The 16,031-nt window shown below is 38.5% G+C and overlaps 1 protein-coding gene across 3 annotated transcripts in view; it reads left to right on the top strand.

Annotated features, from left to right (window-relative positions):
• Positions 1-10,693, top strand: part of POPDC3 (popeye domain cAMP effector 3) — a 34,472-nt gene extending 23,779 nt beyond the window's left edge. For all 3 annotated transcript variants that reach the window (XM_072642949.1, XM_072642947.1, XM_072642948.1), the window contains 2 exons: positions 4,760-4,868; positions 6,679-10,693. In XM_072642949.1, coding sequence (XP_072499050.1) covers positions 4,760-4,868; positions 6,679-6,954 — 385 coding nt within the window. In that variant the 3' untranslated portion in view covers positions 6,955-10,693. The remainder of the gene's footprint in view (positions 1-4,759; positions 4,869-6,678) is intronic.
• Positions 10,694-16,031: the final 5,338 nt, after the last annotated feature.

Here is a 16,031-nt window from a genome sequence, read left to right as displayed (position 1 = left end):
ATTAGGCAGTTTCCTCCATTAGTGAAAATCAAAACCACCCCATGGCTGCCTATCTTGTGTAACTTTTACCCATATTCCTCCCTTAGGGAATCCATTCAACATGCCAGATGCCTTCCTAGAAAATTAAGTTCCAAAAATTCAAACTTAGAGAATAGAAATTGGTGGTAGGGATGGAGAAAAAACAGGTTTTCCTTCTTTTCTTCCTTCCTTCCTCCCTCCCTTCCTCCCTTCCTCCCTTCCTCCCTTCCTTCCTTCCTTCCTTTATCTATGTAAGGAGATCCTAGTATGGAAATTCCTTCCAGTGATTCAGGTCCAGAGCCCCCATATAACATAATTTTATAAGCATCCCTAGGCTACTAAGTTGCACATGGTCACAAAATCATTAAATGTCAGAATCAGGATGTGAATCCAGGTCTTCTTGACTCCAGATTGACCCTCTATCCACTATACCACATTGTGTCCCATCAACCATTCAACAAGAACTTATGTTATCAGGGCACTGGCAATAGGGAAGAATCAGGAAAAGTCCTCTTCAAATAAGTGTCAGAGAGCCTTCAAGAGAACCAGGAGCTCCCAGATGGACATTTGAAGAGGGAAGGCCACCCAAAGGCCAGTCTGTCAGTGAAGGGGTAGGATCTGGAATGTGGTACACAAGAAACAGCAAGAAGGCTGATTGTGCTGGAATTTTATGTGTAAGGGACACTAATGTATCATCCGCCAGTAAAGACATTTTGGAGAGAGACTGGCAATCACTCAGTGTCAAACCAGGAGTTTCTTTATATTAGAGACAAGAGAGAGCCATAGGGCCATTGGAGCAAAGCAAGAAGGCACCAGGATCAGATCTATGGTATGGGAATATCAATTTGGCAACTCTGTAGAGGATGAATTGGAAGGAAGAGCTTGAATGCACACAGACCAATTAGGAGGCTGTTTCAATAGTTCAGGCCAGAGATACTAAGGACCTAAACTAGAGTGACTGTAGTTTGAGTGGAAAGAAGGGGATGAAGGTGAAAAATGTTATGGTGGTAGAATTCTCAAGACTCAGAAACTGATCATGTATGACAGATGAGGTTAGGGTACGCATCAAGAGTGACTCCTTGGTTGTGAACTTTGGTGATGTCAAAATGGTAGCTAGAGGGGACAGTGGATAGGGCAGTATATCTAGAGTCAGAAACATTCTTTTAATTTATTAAGCCTAGGAACCCCTTAGAAAAAAGACTGAGTTTGGTTGGGCAAGGTTTATATTTAGATGAATTCCTTCTGGCCTGTAGTGATTTAATTTCCATTTGGCTAGTCTCTTCCCTTAATAGAGCTCACAATAGTATCTTTATACATTCTATAGTCTTTCTATGAATCAATATCCAGCTCTCAGCTCTGAAATATTCACCTCCTTCCCCTTTTAGGAAATTAAGATGCAATCAGCAGTAGTAGTATACCCTTTTAATCCAGCCCCAGACATTTACCAGCTGTGTGACCCTGGGCAAATCACTATTTGTCTCAGTTTCCTTGTTTTTAAAATGGGAATAATAATAGCATCTCTCTTCCAGGGTTGTTGTGAGGATTAAATGAAATAAAAATTTGTAAAGTTCTTTGCAAACCTTAAAGTACCACATAAATACTAGTCCTCATACTGTTCTCTGAAAAGAAATAGTGAAGTTAGAAGGAAAGATAGGTTAAGGGGAAATATATGATTATTTAGTTGTATAGAAAGGATTGCTTAGTCTTTAAAATGATTCACAGCAGGTGGGAGCCCCCTTAGCACAGTTAAAATTGGGACTTGATTTTCCACTTAGATTTTCAGGGATAAACCTGTAGCATAAAATAACCTGAACTTTAGGAAGTATCATAGAGGCAGTCCGCTGACTTATGTGTGCTAGACTGATTATGCCTTCTTATCTCTGACACACCTACAGAGGTCTCCGTAGCTCTAGCTCTTCTCTTAAGCCCAGAGTCCAAGTCCCCCAGTTTTCAACCTCAGTTTCTGACTTCCATCTCTAGCACTGATTCCTGGGAAGCCAGTGCCCTTGGACCATAGAAACTGAGGTGAGGAGAGAGTGAAGAGACACTGGGAGTGTCTCCACAGTAAGAGGATGGCATATTGTTAATGATCCCGAAAAGGAGAATGAGAAAGGAGCAACAAGATGGGTAGGGAAGAACCGAGGGATGATGAGGTCATGAAAATCCAAAGAGGAGAAGGTATCCAGATGATGGTCAATGGCATCAAATAGTCTACCTTCCTTTATCTCATGCACAAAGATAACATGAGAGATTCTATCAGATGTCTTTCTGCAATTCACAGATGGCACCCATAATATTGTCCTGAATTACTAGAGGTAGGGACTCCATCTTAAAAGGAACTAATTTGGTCTGACAATTTGTTTTTAGATAAATCCTTCTGGCCTGCGGGGATTTATTTCCTTTTGTATGGTCTCTTCTCATCTTAAAGCACAACAGTACCTTTATACATTTTAGATTTTACTAGGAATCAATATCAAGTTTTTGAGTCTGAAATACTTACCTCCATCCCCTTTTAGAAAATTGAGATGTAGCCAGGAGTGATGGTTCATGCCTGTAATCCAGTGACTGGGAAGGCTGAAGTTAGTGGATCTCTTGAGCTCAGGAGTTCTGAGCTGCAGTGGGATAAACTGATTAGGTATCCATGCTAAGTTTGGTGCGAATATGGTGAATCTTAGGGAACAGAATCCTACAGGACTTCCTAAGGTGAGGTGAACTGGCCCATGTCAGAAACAGAAGGTTACAGCTCCTATACTGATCAGAGTATGACCATGCCAGTAAGCAACCCTTGCACTTCCAGCCTGGGAGAGATGGTGATACTCAGTTTTAGCAAGGCAAGGTAGAGCAAATGAGATGGTTGCCCATCTTTTGTCTCTTAGCACCTCATTCCTTGAAGATTACTGACATTCAACAATCACATCTGCAGATTATTTCAGCATCCTTTTTATGCTATTGTCCAGACAATCATATCTCATTCTCTAATTCCATTTTTAAAATCAAGTACTCATTTCCTCTGTCCTGCCTGATCTTCTAAAAACCTTGCCTTCAGTTGGAAGAACTGATGTAAGTAGTGCTTGCGCCTCTGACTTCTGTTTCCTGTTCAGGTTCTTTCTGGAAGTATCATTTGTTCCCAACCTTCAGATTTGGTCAGTCTCAAGAGGCCCTCCATAACATGCAGAATGTATGAACAGAAAAATAGCATAAGTCCTAATGGGCCATATCAGGTCATCATATAAATGCTTATATACCTCTTTACAGAGAATTACCTGGCACAACTCTTCTTCTCCGGAGCTAATAACAGATGGACCTAGTAGGAGATCATTCCACTTTTCTTAGAATGCGAGGGAGCAGAGGTGTTCCTTCAGCCCTTTTACCTCATCACCAAGACTAGTTTGCACTTAATGTTCATATATTGGTTGATCACAGCTAAGTGACACAGTGGATGGAGCCCTAGGCCTAGAGTTAGAAAGATTCATCTTCCTGAATTCAAATCTGGCCTCAGACACTTACTATCTCTGTGACCCTGGGCAAGTCTCACTTAACCCTGCTTGCCTCAGCTCCTTATCTATAAAATGACTGGGAGAAGGAAATGGCCAATGGTTACAGTATCTTTGCCAAGAAAACCCCAAAATGGGTCATGAAGAATCATGAAGACACAACTGAAACTTGTGAACAATAACCACTTATTGATAGTGTGAGAAAGAAACAGAAACATGACACAGTCTCTACAGGTCACAAGAATAATTTCTTTATCCTTACTAACTTCAAAAACTGAAATTCTTTCTTACTTGAGAAAGTGCAATAATGGAAATTGTGCTGAGCTTTAGGGTCAAGAGAGTTCAAATCCAGCCTATGGCTCTTACTTGCTATGTGACCTCTTAACTTTACTCGGCCTCAGTTCCTCACCTAGGGAGCAGATTAACAAAACCTATATTCCTTTACCTCATAGAATAATGCTTATCCCTTTCCAGTACTATTGGTATGGTCCTGAACTTTAGGCACCTTTAAGCTCTTGTGTGTTGACCTGGGGACCTAATTATAATTTATCCCTGGATTGCTATGGGAAAAAATGTGTTGCTTGTTCCACACAACCAATTTATGCATGAACTTTGAAATGTGACCATTAATTTGAAGTCTGCTTGAATGTATAGTTATTTAGGTCAATTCTTTGAGAGAAGGAACTGTTTTATTCTTTGTGTTTGGATGCACAGTGCCTGGCATATAGTAGGCACTTCATCCAGGGGTGTGTATTCGTCCTTTGTTGCCAAAGAAGACCATGCCATCAGAGAAATGATGACATGCCTTGCACTTGACTTTGTTTTGAGTGAGGGAGGGCTGTGCAGGTCACCAGCTTCACTTCTCCTCCAGAGTCATCTGAATCCAGTGACATTCATCAGGATGACTGGAGATGACCCAGGATGAAGCAATTGGGGTTAAGTGACTTGCCCAAGGTCACACAGCTAGCGAGTGTCAAGTGTCTGAAGTGAGATTTGAACTCAGGTCCTCCTGACTCCTGCACTAGTGCTCTATCCACTCCACCTCCTAGCCACCAACTAGTGCCCCGAGGCACTTCATAAATGCTTGTCAATTTCTCACAATGTAGGCACTCCATCTTTTGTGTAGATTGAGAGAAAAAGTCTTGGGTTGGTAAAAAAAAAAATGGGGCAAAGATTCAAAGGGTCCCTAGTATTAGAATGCCTATTTCCTATAATTGTACAATTCATGCCCATTGTACTTGGTGTAGGATCAGAGTGACGGCGGATGGAGAATTTCTGCATTATATTTTCCCCCTTCAATTCCTGGATTCTCCTGAATGGGATTCACTTAGACCCACAGAAGAGGGCATTTTTCAGGTAAAGCATGACTGAACTGCATTATGGACAAATTAATAGATGGATCATAGACAGACAAGAAAATGTAAAAAAAAAATAGTACAAAAATCACTTGTTTTGATTAGTATTATACTTACTGTGTAATGTCTTTATTAAAAAAATGAAATTTGCTTTTTAAATTATGCTCAAGTTTATAATATATGAACACACATAAAACTGACTATAGCCATGGCACATGGTATATGATAAGAAGAAACTAATGACAAATTTGAAAATTTGTTTTAGATAACCAAATCGTGTTTAATTCAGGTTGTACTTTTAAAATCATTGGAGAACAATGATCAGACTCTGAAATTCATTAGTGGGACAATTTAGAAATAAACTAAAATCCAAAGACATTTTTATTGCTAGAAGGGAGGTCATTTTGTATCTTCTAGAAAGTGCCATTCTCTTGGGCATCATGAAAAATTGTAACATCTGTTTGGCTCAGTTGTGTGTAGTTATTTTGAAAGTTAATGGCAAACTAGACCCCATCATTAGGTTTTGCTTTTATTTCTATGGTTTCATATCTGAAACATAACACTTTGTATAAGCTACCTATGGTATTATATGTATGGAATCCAAAAGTACGGGCCTTGAGATAGTTTTATTTTATTGTTTTTGTTTTGTTTGCTTTTGGAGGCAATTGGGATTAAGTAACTTGCCCAGGGTCTCATAGCTAGTAAGTATCTGAGGCTGGATTTGAACTCAGATCCTCCTGACTCCAGGGCCAGCATCACTGTGCTACCTAGCTGCCCCAAGATGGTTTTATTTAAGTAATACTGGACATCAGTAAAACCAATTAAACTTGCTTTGTAATAGTTTATGTATTTTTAAAAATTAATTTTAATGCATAAAATAGCATCAGATCTTTTCAGTCACTTCCTCTAACTCTCCATCAGAACTCTGTTTATCCATTTATTCACTCCTCTCCTGTATGATTGTAGTTAGTGTATTCAGAGTTTCCATTTTTCACTTTGTCTTATTTCATAAAAGTCTTTCTATATTTATATTTCTCATTATTTTCAGTCTTAATTATATTATAGTATGTATTTTGGTTAACATAAGGCAATTTGTTTGACAAGGATCTTTTAAGTCTAAATTGTACAAATTGCTTCTTCCCCCTCAATATGATAATTATACTATTAGCATCTGCTGTTTGGAAATATATATATATGTACATACATGCATATATATGTGCATACACTGTCAGCATATATATGTGTGCATATACATATATATGTATACACACATGTATGTGTGTATATGACAGAAATATAAGATGGAATCAGTTATGTCTTTAAATGAATTTATTTTATTAATCATGATAACATTTACATATATTTGAAAAATATAGAAGACATTATGTATCCTGTGTAGGGAAGGATTTTATGGATTCGCATGTGGATTCATAGACCTGATAATTCAGCCAAGGGGTTGGGATCCATGGTTTTAAATCACAGCAGGGCCAGAAGTCTCTAAAACACAGAACATCTTATTAAATTCTCAGTAGCTGTGGTCATTTTGGATACTTAATAACTCATAACAGCGCCACCCTTACACACACACACACACACACACACACACACACACACACACACACTCTTTTGCAATATGTTGTAGATTACCAAATTCTGTTCTGAAATTTAAAAGGGAATTAAATGAAGAACAGTGGAAATAAAATGGTAGCATGGTTTTCTTTTCTGATGCCAACAAAACCAAGTCGATGGTATGCGCAAATGTTTATATTTGGTTCCTTTAATCTGCTTTTTTGTGATCTTATGTTTTGCAGGTAACCCTCATAGCAGAGACAGACTGTCGGTACGTGGCTTGGAGGCGAAAGAAACTGTATTTGCTCTTTGCTCAGCATCGTTTCATCTCCCGCCTGTTTTCTGTATTAATTGGCAGTGATATTGCTGACAAACTCTATGCCTTGAATGACAGGGTACACATAGGCAAAGGCTATCGCTATGACATCCGGTTACCTAACTTCTATCAAGCTGCCACGCCAGAAATAGCCAGATCACCCCTGACAGAACATTTTCGGAAAAACACCAGAAGATACTAAGCTAACCACTTCCAAATGGCAACTTTTTTTAAATATAAAAAATTCTCTCTTTATCATTCCCAGAATTAAATAGAAAAATGAAATGGCAAAAGTTGAGTTCACCACAATATTTTTTTAAAATTATGCTGGGAAGTCACAGGGCCAGTGCCTCTGGTTAAGAACAACTATTTTCATGCACCATATCAATATATTTTTTGGCAACTAGCCCACACTTTTATGCATTTCAAGTGCTTTGCACAGTTAAACAGTTGGTATTGATTTCTCTGGTGTTTCTGATTGTTATTCTTGTGGCAGGGGGAGATCAATAATCGTGGTATATATTTGGTGCCCCTTGCATCAGAACTGGAAAAGCAAAATTTTATATGCTCAGATCCTTTATCCAATTTATTTGAGTCTATGCCCAGTGACTTCTTTAGAGGAGCTACGCTGGTCAACTTCTCTCTCTCTGTCTTTGTCTCTTTGTCTCTCTCTCTCTGTGTCTGTCTGTCTGTCTGTCTCTGTCTCTGTCTCTGTCTCTCTGTCTCTCTGTCTCTGTCTCTGTCTCTGTCTCTGTCTCTCTGTCTCTCTCTGTCTCTCTGTCTCTCTGTCTCTCTCTGTCTCTCTCTCTCTCTCTCTATATATATATAGTATGTATGTATGTATGTCTCTTTCCCTTCCTCCTTCCTTCCCTTCCTCCCTCCCTCCCTCTCCTACCACTGTTTAGCTCAAAGTAAATGCTACATCAGCTGTGACTTTCACAGTTGATATTTGAAAAATTTGCTTTGGTCCCTTATTGATAGAAACAACTTCTTGCCTTATAGTGGGTAAAGGTTGTTTTTTTTTTCAGTGTAATATTAGTTGATGTTACTGTGCAAATAAAGTAAATTCTAGATAATAAAAATGCCTCTTTAAAAGACTATTTTTGTAACTATGAATAATACAAAGAAAAAGACATTACATGCAAATAGGTTCTAGAATACTGTTATAAAAATGATGCCAATAGTGTCATTGTTAAGAGTCATCTAATTAGAAAGAAGTTACATAATGCTTCCTTCTATTGTTCATGTTATATTGAAAAAGCAAGAATTCCAAAGGCACTAGAGATACAATAAATGTTATAAAACAAGAATACAAACATGGAAGTCTGTTTTAAGGCAGTTCTTTCCATCAGCTTTGTCAGAAAGAGACAAAAGGCAAAAGCCCCTAGGCACTGAGCTGCTCTCAATACTTTTTATTCCTCCTTTCAAAAGATTGCCCATAGGCTGGGTTTTGCTCCATTGAGGCAGACTTGACTTAAGTCACAGAAATACTGTCTTCCTACTTCTTAGGGTCAGAGAAATATAATTTAAAAATGTTCAGGGTCTGCTGATAAGTATTTAACAATTGAATCTCCAGAGAAAAACAACAACAAAAATAAAAACCAATAACATTCCTACAACACACTTTTTTTTTGAGGCAATCAGGGATAAGTGACTTGCCCAGGGTCACACAGCTAGTACGTGTCTGATACCGGATCTGATGTCAGGTCCTTCTGACTCCAGGGCCATGACACACTTTTAAATTTAGTCTGCATTACATTTTCCCCATTATTTTCTTAAATTTAGAAAATTAACAAAACAATAAAGCAAACTCTGATTTGAAAGGTTTGCTAATTTCCAAAGTGTAAATGCTCATAGTGAAAATGTCATAATCAAGCTCTCGCAAACCTCAGAGCATGTCCCTAGAATGGGATCTTAGTGGCCATTGAATCTAATGCTCTTGTATTATAGCTATGGAAACTGGAGCCCAGAGGGATAAGGTGACTCATCTATGGTTACATAGAGAGGAAGCAGAAGAGCCAGTATTCAGCCCCAGGTCTGCTGATTTTAGCTCTTGGCAACTACTATATCTGGCAATCAGTGGCTACATCTTGAAATGCCACTATGGAGTCAACTGTAGAGTCTTCTTCTAGCATAGCACAAAGATGTGTGACTCTTTACAAGTCCCTTAACTTCTCTCGGCCTCAAAAACACATTCTTATGAGAAACGAAATAATAAGTGTATATTGCCTTGCAAACCTTCAAATATTTTATTAAATGTTATTGTTATTATTATAATTATCATTGTTATTTGTTTGCTTCCAATACATTAGCAGATTGATGAGCTCCTCAGTGTTGATACTCTTGCCAGTAGGATTCAGGCCACTGCGGCAGATTCATTCCTATCCATCCCATAGTACTTATCCAACATTCAGAAGGCCTTCCTCATGTTCTCTTCTTGTAGCATGGATACCAGTGAAACACATGAGCTTTCTATGGATTATCCCTCCGTCTTGCTATGTGACTTCACATTGTCTGGTCATACGTGTCATGTGTAGCTTCTTCATGGTATTTCTCTTGAATAATTAATTCATCCTATGTAACATGACCAACTGTTTGTGTTCTCCATGAACTTTTCCATTGTTCTCTGGGTCAAATTCAACATCATTTCTTTGAACATTTCTTCTGCTTCCCTCCTTTGGCAGCAAGGTGAGAAACAAGGAGTGTAGAAGCTTACTGTGCTATGCAATTTATAAATATTATCTCATTTAATCCTCAAAACCTTGGAAGGTAGATGTACTTTTTAATCTCCATTTTCCATCTGGAGAAAACAAGGCAGGCAAATGTTAAGTAAGACATGTCCAGGGTTGTGTGGCCGCTGGATTTGAACTTACCTCTTCCTAGCTCAGGACACAGTGTTCTATCCTTTGTGCCACCTACCTACTGACAGATGCAGAGCAGCTTCCTGAATCCATATCCATTTTCCATTTTTCTCTTTTCTGGTATTTTGTTCAAATCTTCCCATTTCTTAGCTTTCTCAGGAGAATTTGTATTATGTTTTCCATTAGGCACATTGCAAGCATTTCTTCCACTTAGAGGTCATGCTATGTTAGTTATAACCTGCTATGCTTCAGGCTTTTGGAAGTTACAAAGGATAATCCATGTCTTTCCCTCTTACCCTCAACTTTTATTGAAATAAAATGATATATAAATAATAGATAAAATGGAAAAGGGTAGCAGGGAAGGACAGGGACTATGGAGGGAAAGGATTGAACTGAATAGGGATGGGAATGAAAGGAAACAGGGCAAGGGATTTCTGCCCCCAAAGATGAACCCTAAATCACAGGGATAAAGGGACAGAAGGTAGGATTTTTCCAGATATAGAATTGGTAGAACCAATTGATCAGGAGCCCCACATTTTAAAGTCCTTTTATAATTGAACTGGTGTCAGTGTAGGGACAGTGTCATCAACTTCTTCTGAACCCTACAGAGTGGTGGGCAGAAATTTCTGGCCTGAAATCTGGGTGAGTAAATATCTAGTTATCACGTTGCCAGACTTGAACTGAACTCATAGTAGGTTCAATCTCTATGGTCTCATCCTAAGATGGTAAAGGGATGAAGTAAACGCAGAAGCTACTCCACACATGGAGCATGCACACAGCTCCTGCTGTCTGGGGCTCTTGGTGTTTCTGGAGCTTTGAGTTTCTATATAATCAGCCTATATATGCTCTCCAACCTGGATCACCAAGGCAATCTGAGTGGCATTCTCCTCTCCTTTCCTACATTTCCTTTAGGCTCCATATTTTGTGATTTCTTTTTCTTTTTAGCACTTTTCTTGAAATTTACCTGTACAAAAACACTGGGAAATGGTGATGATGGGGTGGGTAGGCACAATAAGACTTTTCTCAGGCACCATATGTCTTACTTGAGGCTTATCATAAATAAACATGGATAAAATTCTCCATGTATGAGTTAAAAATGTTCTCTTTTAAAAAGACTTTAATTCTATGTGAGCAGGGTGGAAGTAGAGGTGAATAGAACTGTCTAGAAAGGATTGCAACATAGAAAAGCATCAATAAATCTTTTTTGCTTTAGTAATAGGCTTAGGAAGATTAATGCAGAAAGAATTAGAAGGATTGAAAATTTTAATCAAGGAGGAGAATTTCAGATTGCAAGTGTAAGCTCATGGTGGTAGCACAGGTACAGGTGATAATGAAATGTAAGCTATGACTCCCTCTGAAGGTAGTGGAGAAAAGATTCTGCATTTCTGTGACCATAACCAAAATATGCAGGGTGATAGCACCTCTTTTCATAAAAGTCATTGAAGAGCCCTCTTCCTTGTATTTCTGTCCTCTTCCCCCAAAGTTCCCTCCCCTCAGTAAGCTCTCTATATAATTATATTGTAATATCCTAAAGAACAGAAAGGGAAGAATTAGTCTCTGATTTCAGAGCCCAGTGAAGTAGGACCATAGAAGCAAAAATTTAAAGCCAGAAGTAATGTTCAAAGCAACTTAGCACAACCCACTCTTTTTTACAGATGTGGAAAATAAGACCTAAGTGATATGCCCAGGATTACATAGCTCATACCTGAGGTGAACCTTAAACCCAAGTCTTCTAGACTCCAAGTCTGGTACTCAAAGTACCACCCCATGCTACCCCACTATGATGCCCCATACAATTATAATTAGGAGACTCATACAACTGTAAAAGACAGGTCATCTGAAACAAGGTATAGTCAATTTAATTCAAAAAGCATTTATTAAGTACTATACATGTTGCTAGAACATCTAGGTGGCACAATGGATAGAACCCTGGGCTTAGAGTTGGGAAGATCAGAATTCAATCTGATCTAGACATTTACTGGCTATGTGACCTTGGGCATGTCACTTAACCTTTGCCTGCATAAGACTGGGGAAAGAATGGCAAACCACTCCAGTATCTTTGCCAAGTAAACCCCATGGACAGCATTAAAAATGCTAAAAATAAATAAGTAAATTAAATAAAGAAAAGCCATGATGATGAACCCCTTAGGTCAGAAAAGCCTGTAGTCAGACACAACTAAACAATTACAACAAAGGATGCCAGTTACTAGGAATGCTAAGACAAAAGTGAAAACAACTCTTGCTCTCATGAAATTCTTCTGAAGGGTTTACATTTGATTGAGTTCAAGCTGAATGTCGAAACAGGAATTTCAGATGAACTCAAAAATAGGAGACAAGCTCTGACTCATAGATAACCCAATCTCTCATGCAGGAAAACCTTTTTCAGCGGGATTTAATTGTATTCTTTGCTCTTTAGAAATCAAAAACAGGCCATCAAAAATGCTTCAAATAAGAAAATATTTCTTAGCAAAAAGTTTATTTTCATTTCTTAGTTATAGGAAGACCAACTGACTAGCTTTATTTCATCATACTTTATTCTGTTTAATTTAGATACATACAATTAATAGGAAACAAATAAAAGTAGCATGGGACTCTAGAATCACTTGTACATTTTATGATTAAATGCCGTAATTGTCATTCATCCTTTGTTATCTAAGAGGACCAATAACTTTATAAGGGTGATGTCTTAATTGGATTTAAGTGAGGCAGAGTTGCACAAAATCATCAGCCTCTCTCTTGCAGAGTCATAAAGTCTAGTGGTAAGATAAAGGTCAGGATGACTGGCAGTGGTTCCCTATGTAGTGGATGACTTTGTTGTCTTTGATGTCTAACTAAGCTCTAAGAGCTCCATAGCACCTGTTTCAGCCTCCTTCATGGTACAAATTGTTCTCATCTGCCCATTCTAGGGATGTCTTCACATGCTAGACACTCCCCTAACTCACCAACTGGTTTCCCATCTGCCAACAGTTTTATTGGAGTGTGGCTGCTGCTCATGCTACAGCCCCTTGGAGCCACAGGTGAGAGTTGAGTGCCAGGTAGACACCAAAGTGGATGAGCAGCTTTCATGCCAGAATGAACCTGACAGAATGGGGCACTCATTCTAAAGCAAATAAAAATAAAGTAGTGAAAAGCAGCCAAGGAAGAAAACGTCAGATCTTACCCACCTGTCCACAAGCATAGCAATTTTTTAAAATAAAAATTTTAAATTAAAAATTGAAAATATTGAATTCTACTTTCATGGATCATAGACTTTTTGCTGGACAGACCTTAGAGGGCGTCCAATCCAATTGCCTCCTTTAAGAGACGAGGCACCTAGAAAGTCTGGAAAGGCTAAATTGACCAAGGTCACACAGGATGTAAGTGGCACTCTGAAGATTTGGACCCAACCTCTCTTGTTCCAAAGTCTATGTTATTTCTATTATACCAGATCTGTGATCTCATTGATGTAGTTCCTGCCTCCACCAGTGCAGACTGTGACTTCCCCATGTCTTCAAGTCTCTTGTCCTTGTCCTATTGCAAATCTCCCATAGTAAACCGGGCAAGAATGACTGAGTTTTACATTTGCATAAAATAGCATGGCACTTGAATATAATTTTGAATTTATCATTATGCTAAATCTAAATACATTTACATTCTGCTGTCAATTAAAGACAGGCAAAATTATAAGGCACTTTCATTGGTAGTGATTTTTTGGGGGGAAAACACATTTAGCCTTGATATTAGGAAAAATTTAACCACTAGAGCTGTCCATAAGTGGAAAGGCATGCTTTTGGAGCTGATAGGTACCCCTTTCTTGGATAAAGGTAGCTACTTGTCAGGTATGATATAGTGGGGATTCCTTTTGGGGTATCACTTAGAATATATGGTCAGTAAGATAGAAGCTTATCAATGGTAAGGACTGTTTTGGTTTTGTCTTGCTCTCTTCAAGGCCTGACACACAGTAGGTGTTTATTGAAGGCTTGTTGAAAGAAAGAAAATTAATATTGTAATCTTCTTTTGACTCTAATTGTATGTGAAGAGAAGTTGTGTAACTTGTCTCTTTACTTTCTTATTACAACCTAAAGTTTGGTGATTTTAACCAAATTATACTGACGGTTATCCTAATGGTAACCAAAACACTGTTTATTGAATCATTTTGTAGTAGGGATTCAGCCCTGGTTGATATAAAATTTGATGTTTTGAGTTACCTTTCCTGAGCACACTTAGAAACCATGGAATCCCTGAGACAATCTCAGAAACAACCTTGTCCAGTCTCATGACTTGTATAATGATAGAATCTTAGAATCAGAAACACAAGTCTGTCCCACAGCACTTGAGCCAAAGGATCACCCAGCTTCTCCTTAAAATCCCCAATGATAAGAAACTCAGTATTTCCCCAAGTTGAGCCATTTCTCCATTTTGAAACAATTCTAATCATTAGGTAGAAATGAGCTGAAATCTCAACATGAGATGTTATCCAACTTCTTTGCAACTTTCTTCTACGCATTGCTTCTAGTTATTCCCTTTGGGGCCGATCCAGCTATCAAATAATAACCCTTTCAGTATTTAAGGTTAAGGATTGTATTGTCCCAAAAGCTGGCTGAGCATCCCCAGGTCCTTTAAACTATATTCATATTTTATACTTTGGAGGTCTCTCATTATGCTAATTGCCCTCCTTTGGATATGCTCTAATTTGTCCATGTTCTTTCTAAAATGTGGTGCCCCAAACTGACCCATGATTCCAGTCATAGGCTGGAGAAGATCAAATGACCAAGTTCTTGAAGTGTTGTTAAGGGAAAAGGCAATGCAAAATATTCCCCAGATTATGTTGGGAGTATTTGAAGTACATCTCAAAGATAATTTGAATTCTGTCAATCGACAACTATTTATTTGGTTCCTGCCATGTGTCAGGCACTGTGTTAAGTACAAGAGGTACAAGACAAAAATTAAATAGTTAAACTGCTTTTAAACAGTGTACGTTCTACTGAGGGAGACATATGAAAATATAAGCATTTACAAAATAAAGGCAAGATAACTGAGAGAGATGACAGTAAGTGGGAAGATTATATGGGAGGATCAGGAAAGGTCTCATGGTGTTTCAGCTGAGATTTAAAGGACGTTAGGGAGTCTAAGGTAGAGGTAAGGAAGGATATCAGGCATGGGGGTGAGGAAGGTGGGGAAAACCTCTGCCAAATTACAAAGAAACAGCCAATGTTGTACACTTAGAGCTAAAAAATAAATCTTAAAGGTCACTGAGTCTATCCTTTTCCCTGTACAGATGAGTAAACTGAGGCTGGGGGAGGTTAAGTAATTTGCCCAGAGTCATACAACTAAGTGTCTGAGGGAGGATTTGAATTCCAGTTTTCGGATTTCAAACCTAGCATTATACCTTTTTACAACCTAACTACCTCATTACGTGTTTGTCCTTTATCCTGTAAGAGGACCATGGCATCAGGAAGGTGATGCATAACTTGCAAGTGAATTGGATTTAAGTGAGGGAGGGCTGTGCAAAGTCACTAGCCTCACTTTCTCCTCTGGAGCCATCTGAGTCCATCAGCCAGATATAGATCATGACCACTGGAGATGGTCCAGAGCAATTATGTCATTACGTGTGACAAACAACAAAAAGGCCAGTTGCTCTGGACCACAGAGTGAGTAAAGGAAAGTAATGTATCATAAATCTGAAAAGGGAATTTGTCCAAGTCAAATAGAAGGAGAATTCAAGCACAAAATACCGGAGGCAATTCTACTCAGATCCATTAATAATAGTTTCAGGAACATTATTCAAACATGAGTCTTTATAATTAGCGAAGACCCAGAAACCAGCTTGAACTGAAAACTGGTTTACATTTCACAGCAATTCTGAGTCAATGCTTCACTAAAATTGCAGAAAATGTTAAAAGAGTGAGCTCCTTCGATGCAGTCAGTTTACATAAACTCTTCAAGGTTTGGGTCTTTCCAAGTCACTTTCCAGGCACTTACAAGGTTTGTCTGTGACCTTTCTGGGAGTTTCCTAAGAGAAGTCTTCATCTGAATCCATTAAGTTTAATATCCTTTCAGAAGGCCCTGCACTGTGAAAGAGTTAGTTCACTGCCCTTTAAGGTGCTGTTTATCCTCAAAATTTGGGAGTGAGGAAGGAGGTAGGGTACTGTATATACAATGAAATTTTGCAAAAGGGGATCTCTGAGATATCCCGGATGCAGTTGAGATTGCACCTCTTGTCCTTTGGGTCTTTTGTTACTTGAGAAACTACATTTCTGCTAAATTAGTTTGTGTGCCTTTAGGGCAGGCTTTGGAAACAGGGTATTATTGTTGGATATAAATAGGTTCATCTAAAGATGATGCCTTAGCCCATGGATAAGCACTTATTTTTCCAAGTTCCTCCTTTTTCTTTCTTAAATGTCTACAAAACTTTCCCCTTCTACCTTTTCCTGTCTCT

This window comes from Notamacropus eugenii, chromosome 2 (genome assembly GCF_028372415.1).
Source record: "Notamacropus eugenii isolate mMacEug1 chromosome 2, mMacEug1.pri_v2, whole genome shotgun sequence".
In the NCBI taxonomy this organism is placed as follows: domain Eukaryota; kingdom Metazoa; phylum Chordata; class Mammalia; order Diprotodontia; family Macropodidae; genus Notamacropus; species Notamacropus eugenii.
Note: the sequence above shows the minus strand (reverse complement) of the source record. Positions and strands in the feature narration are given on the sequence as shown.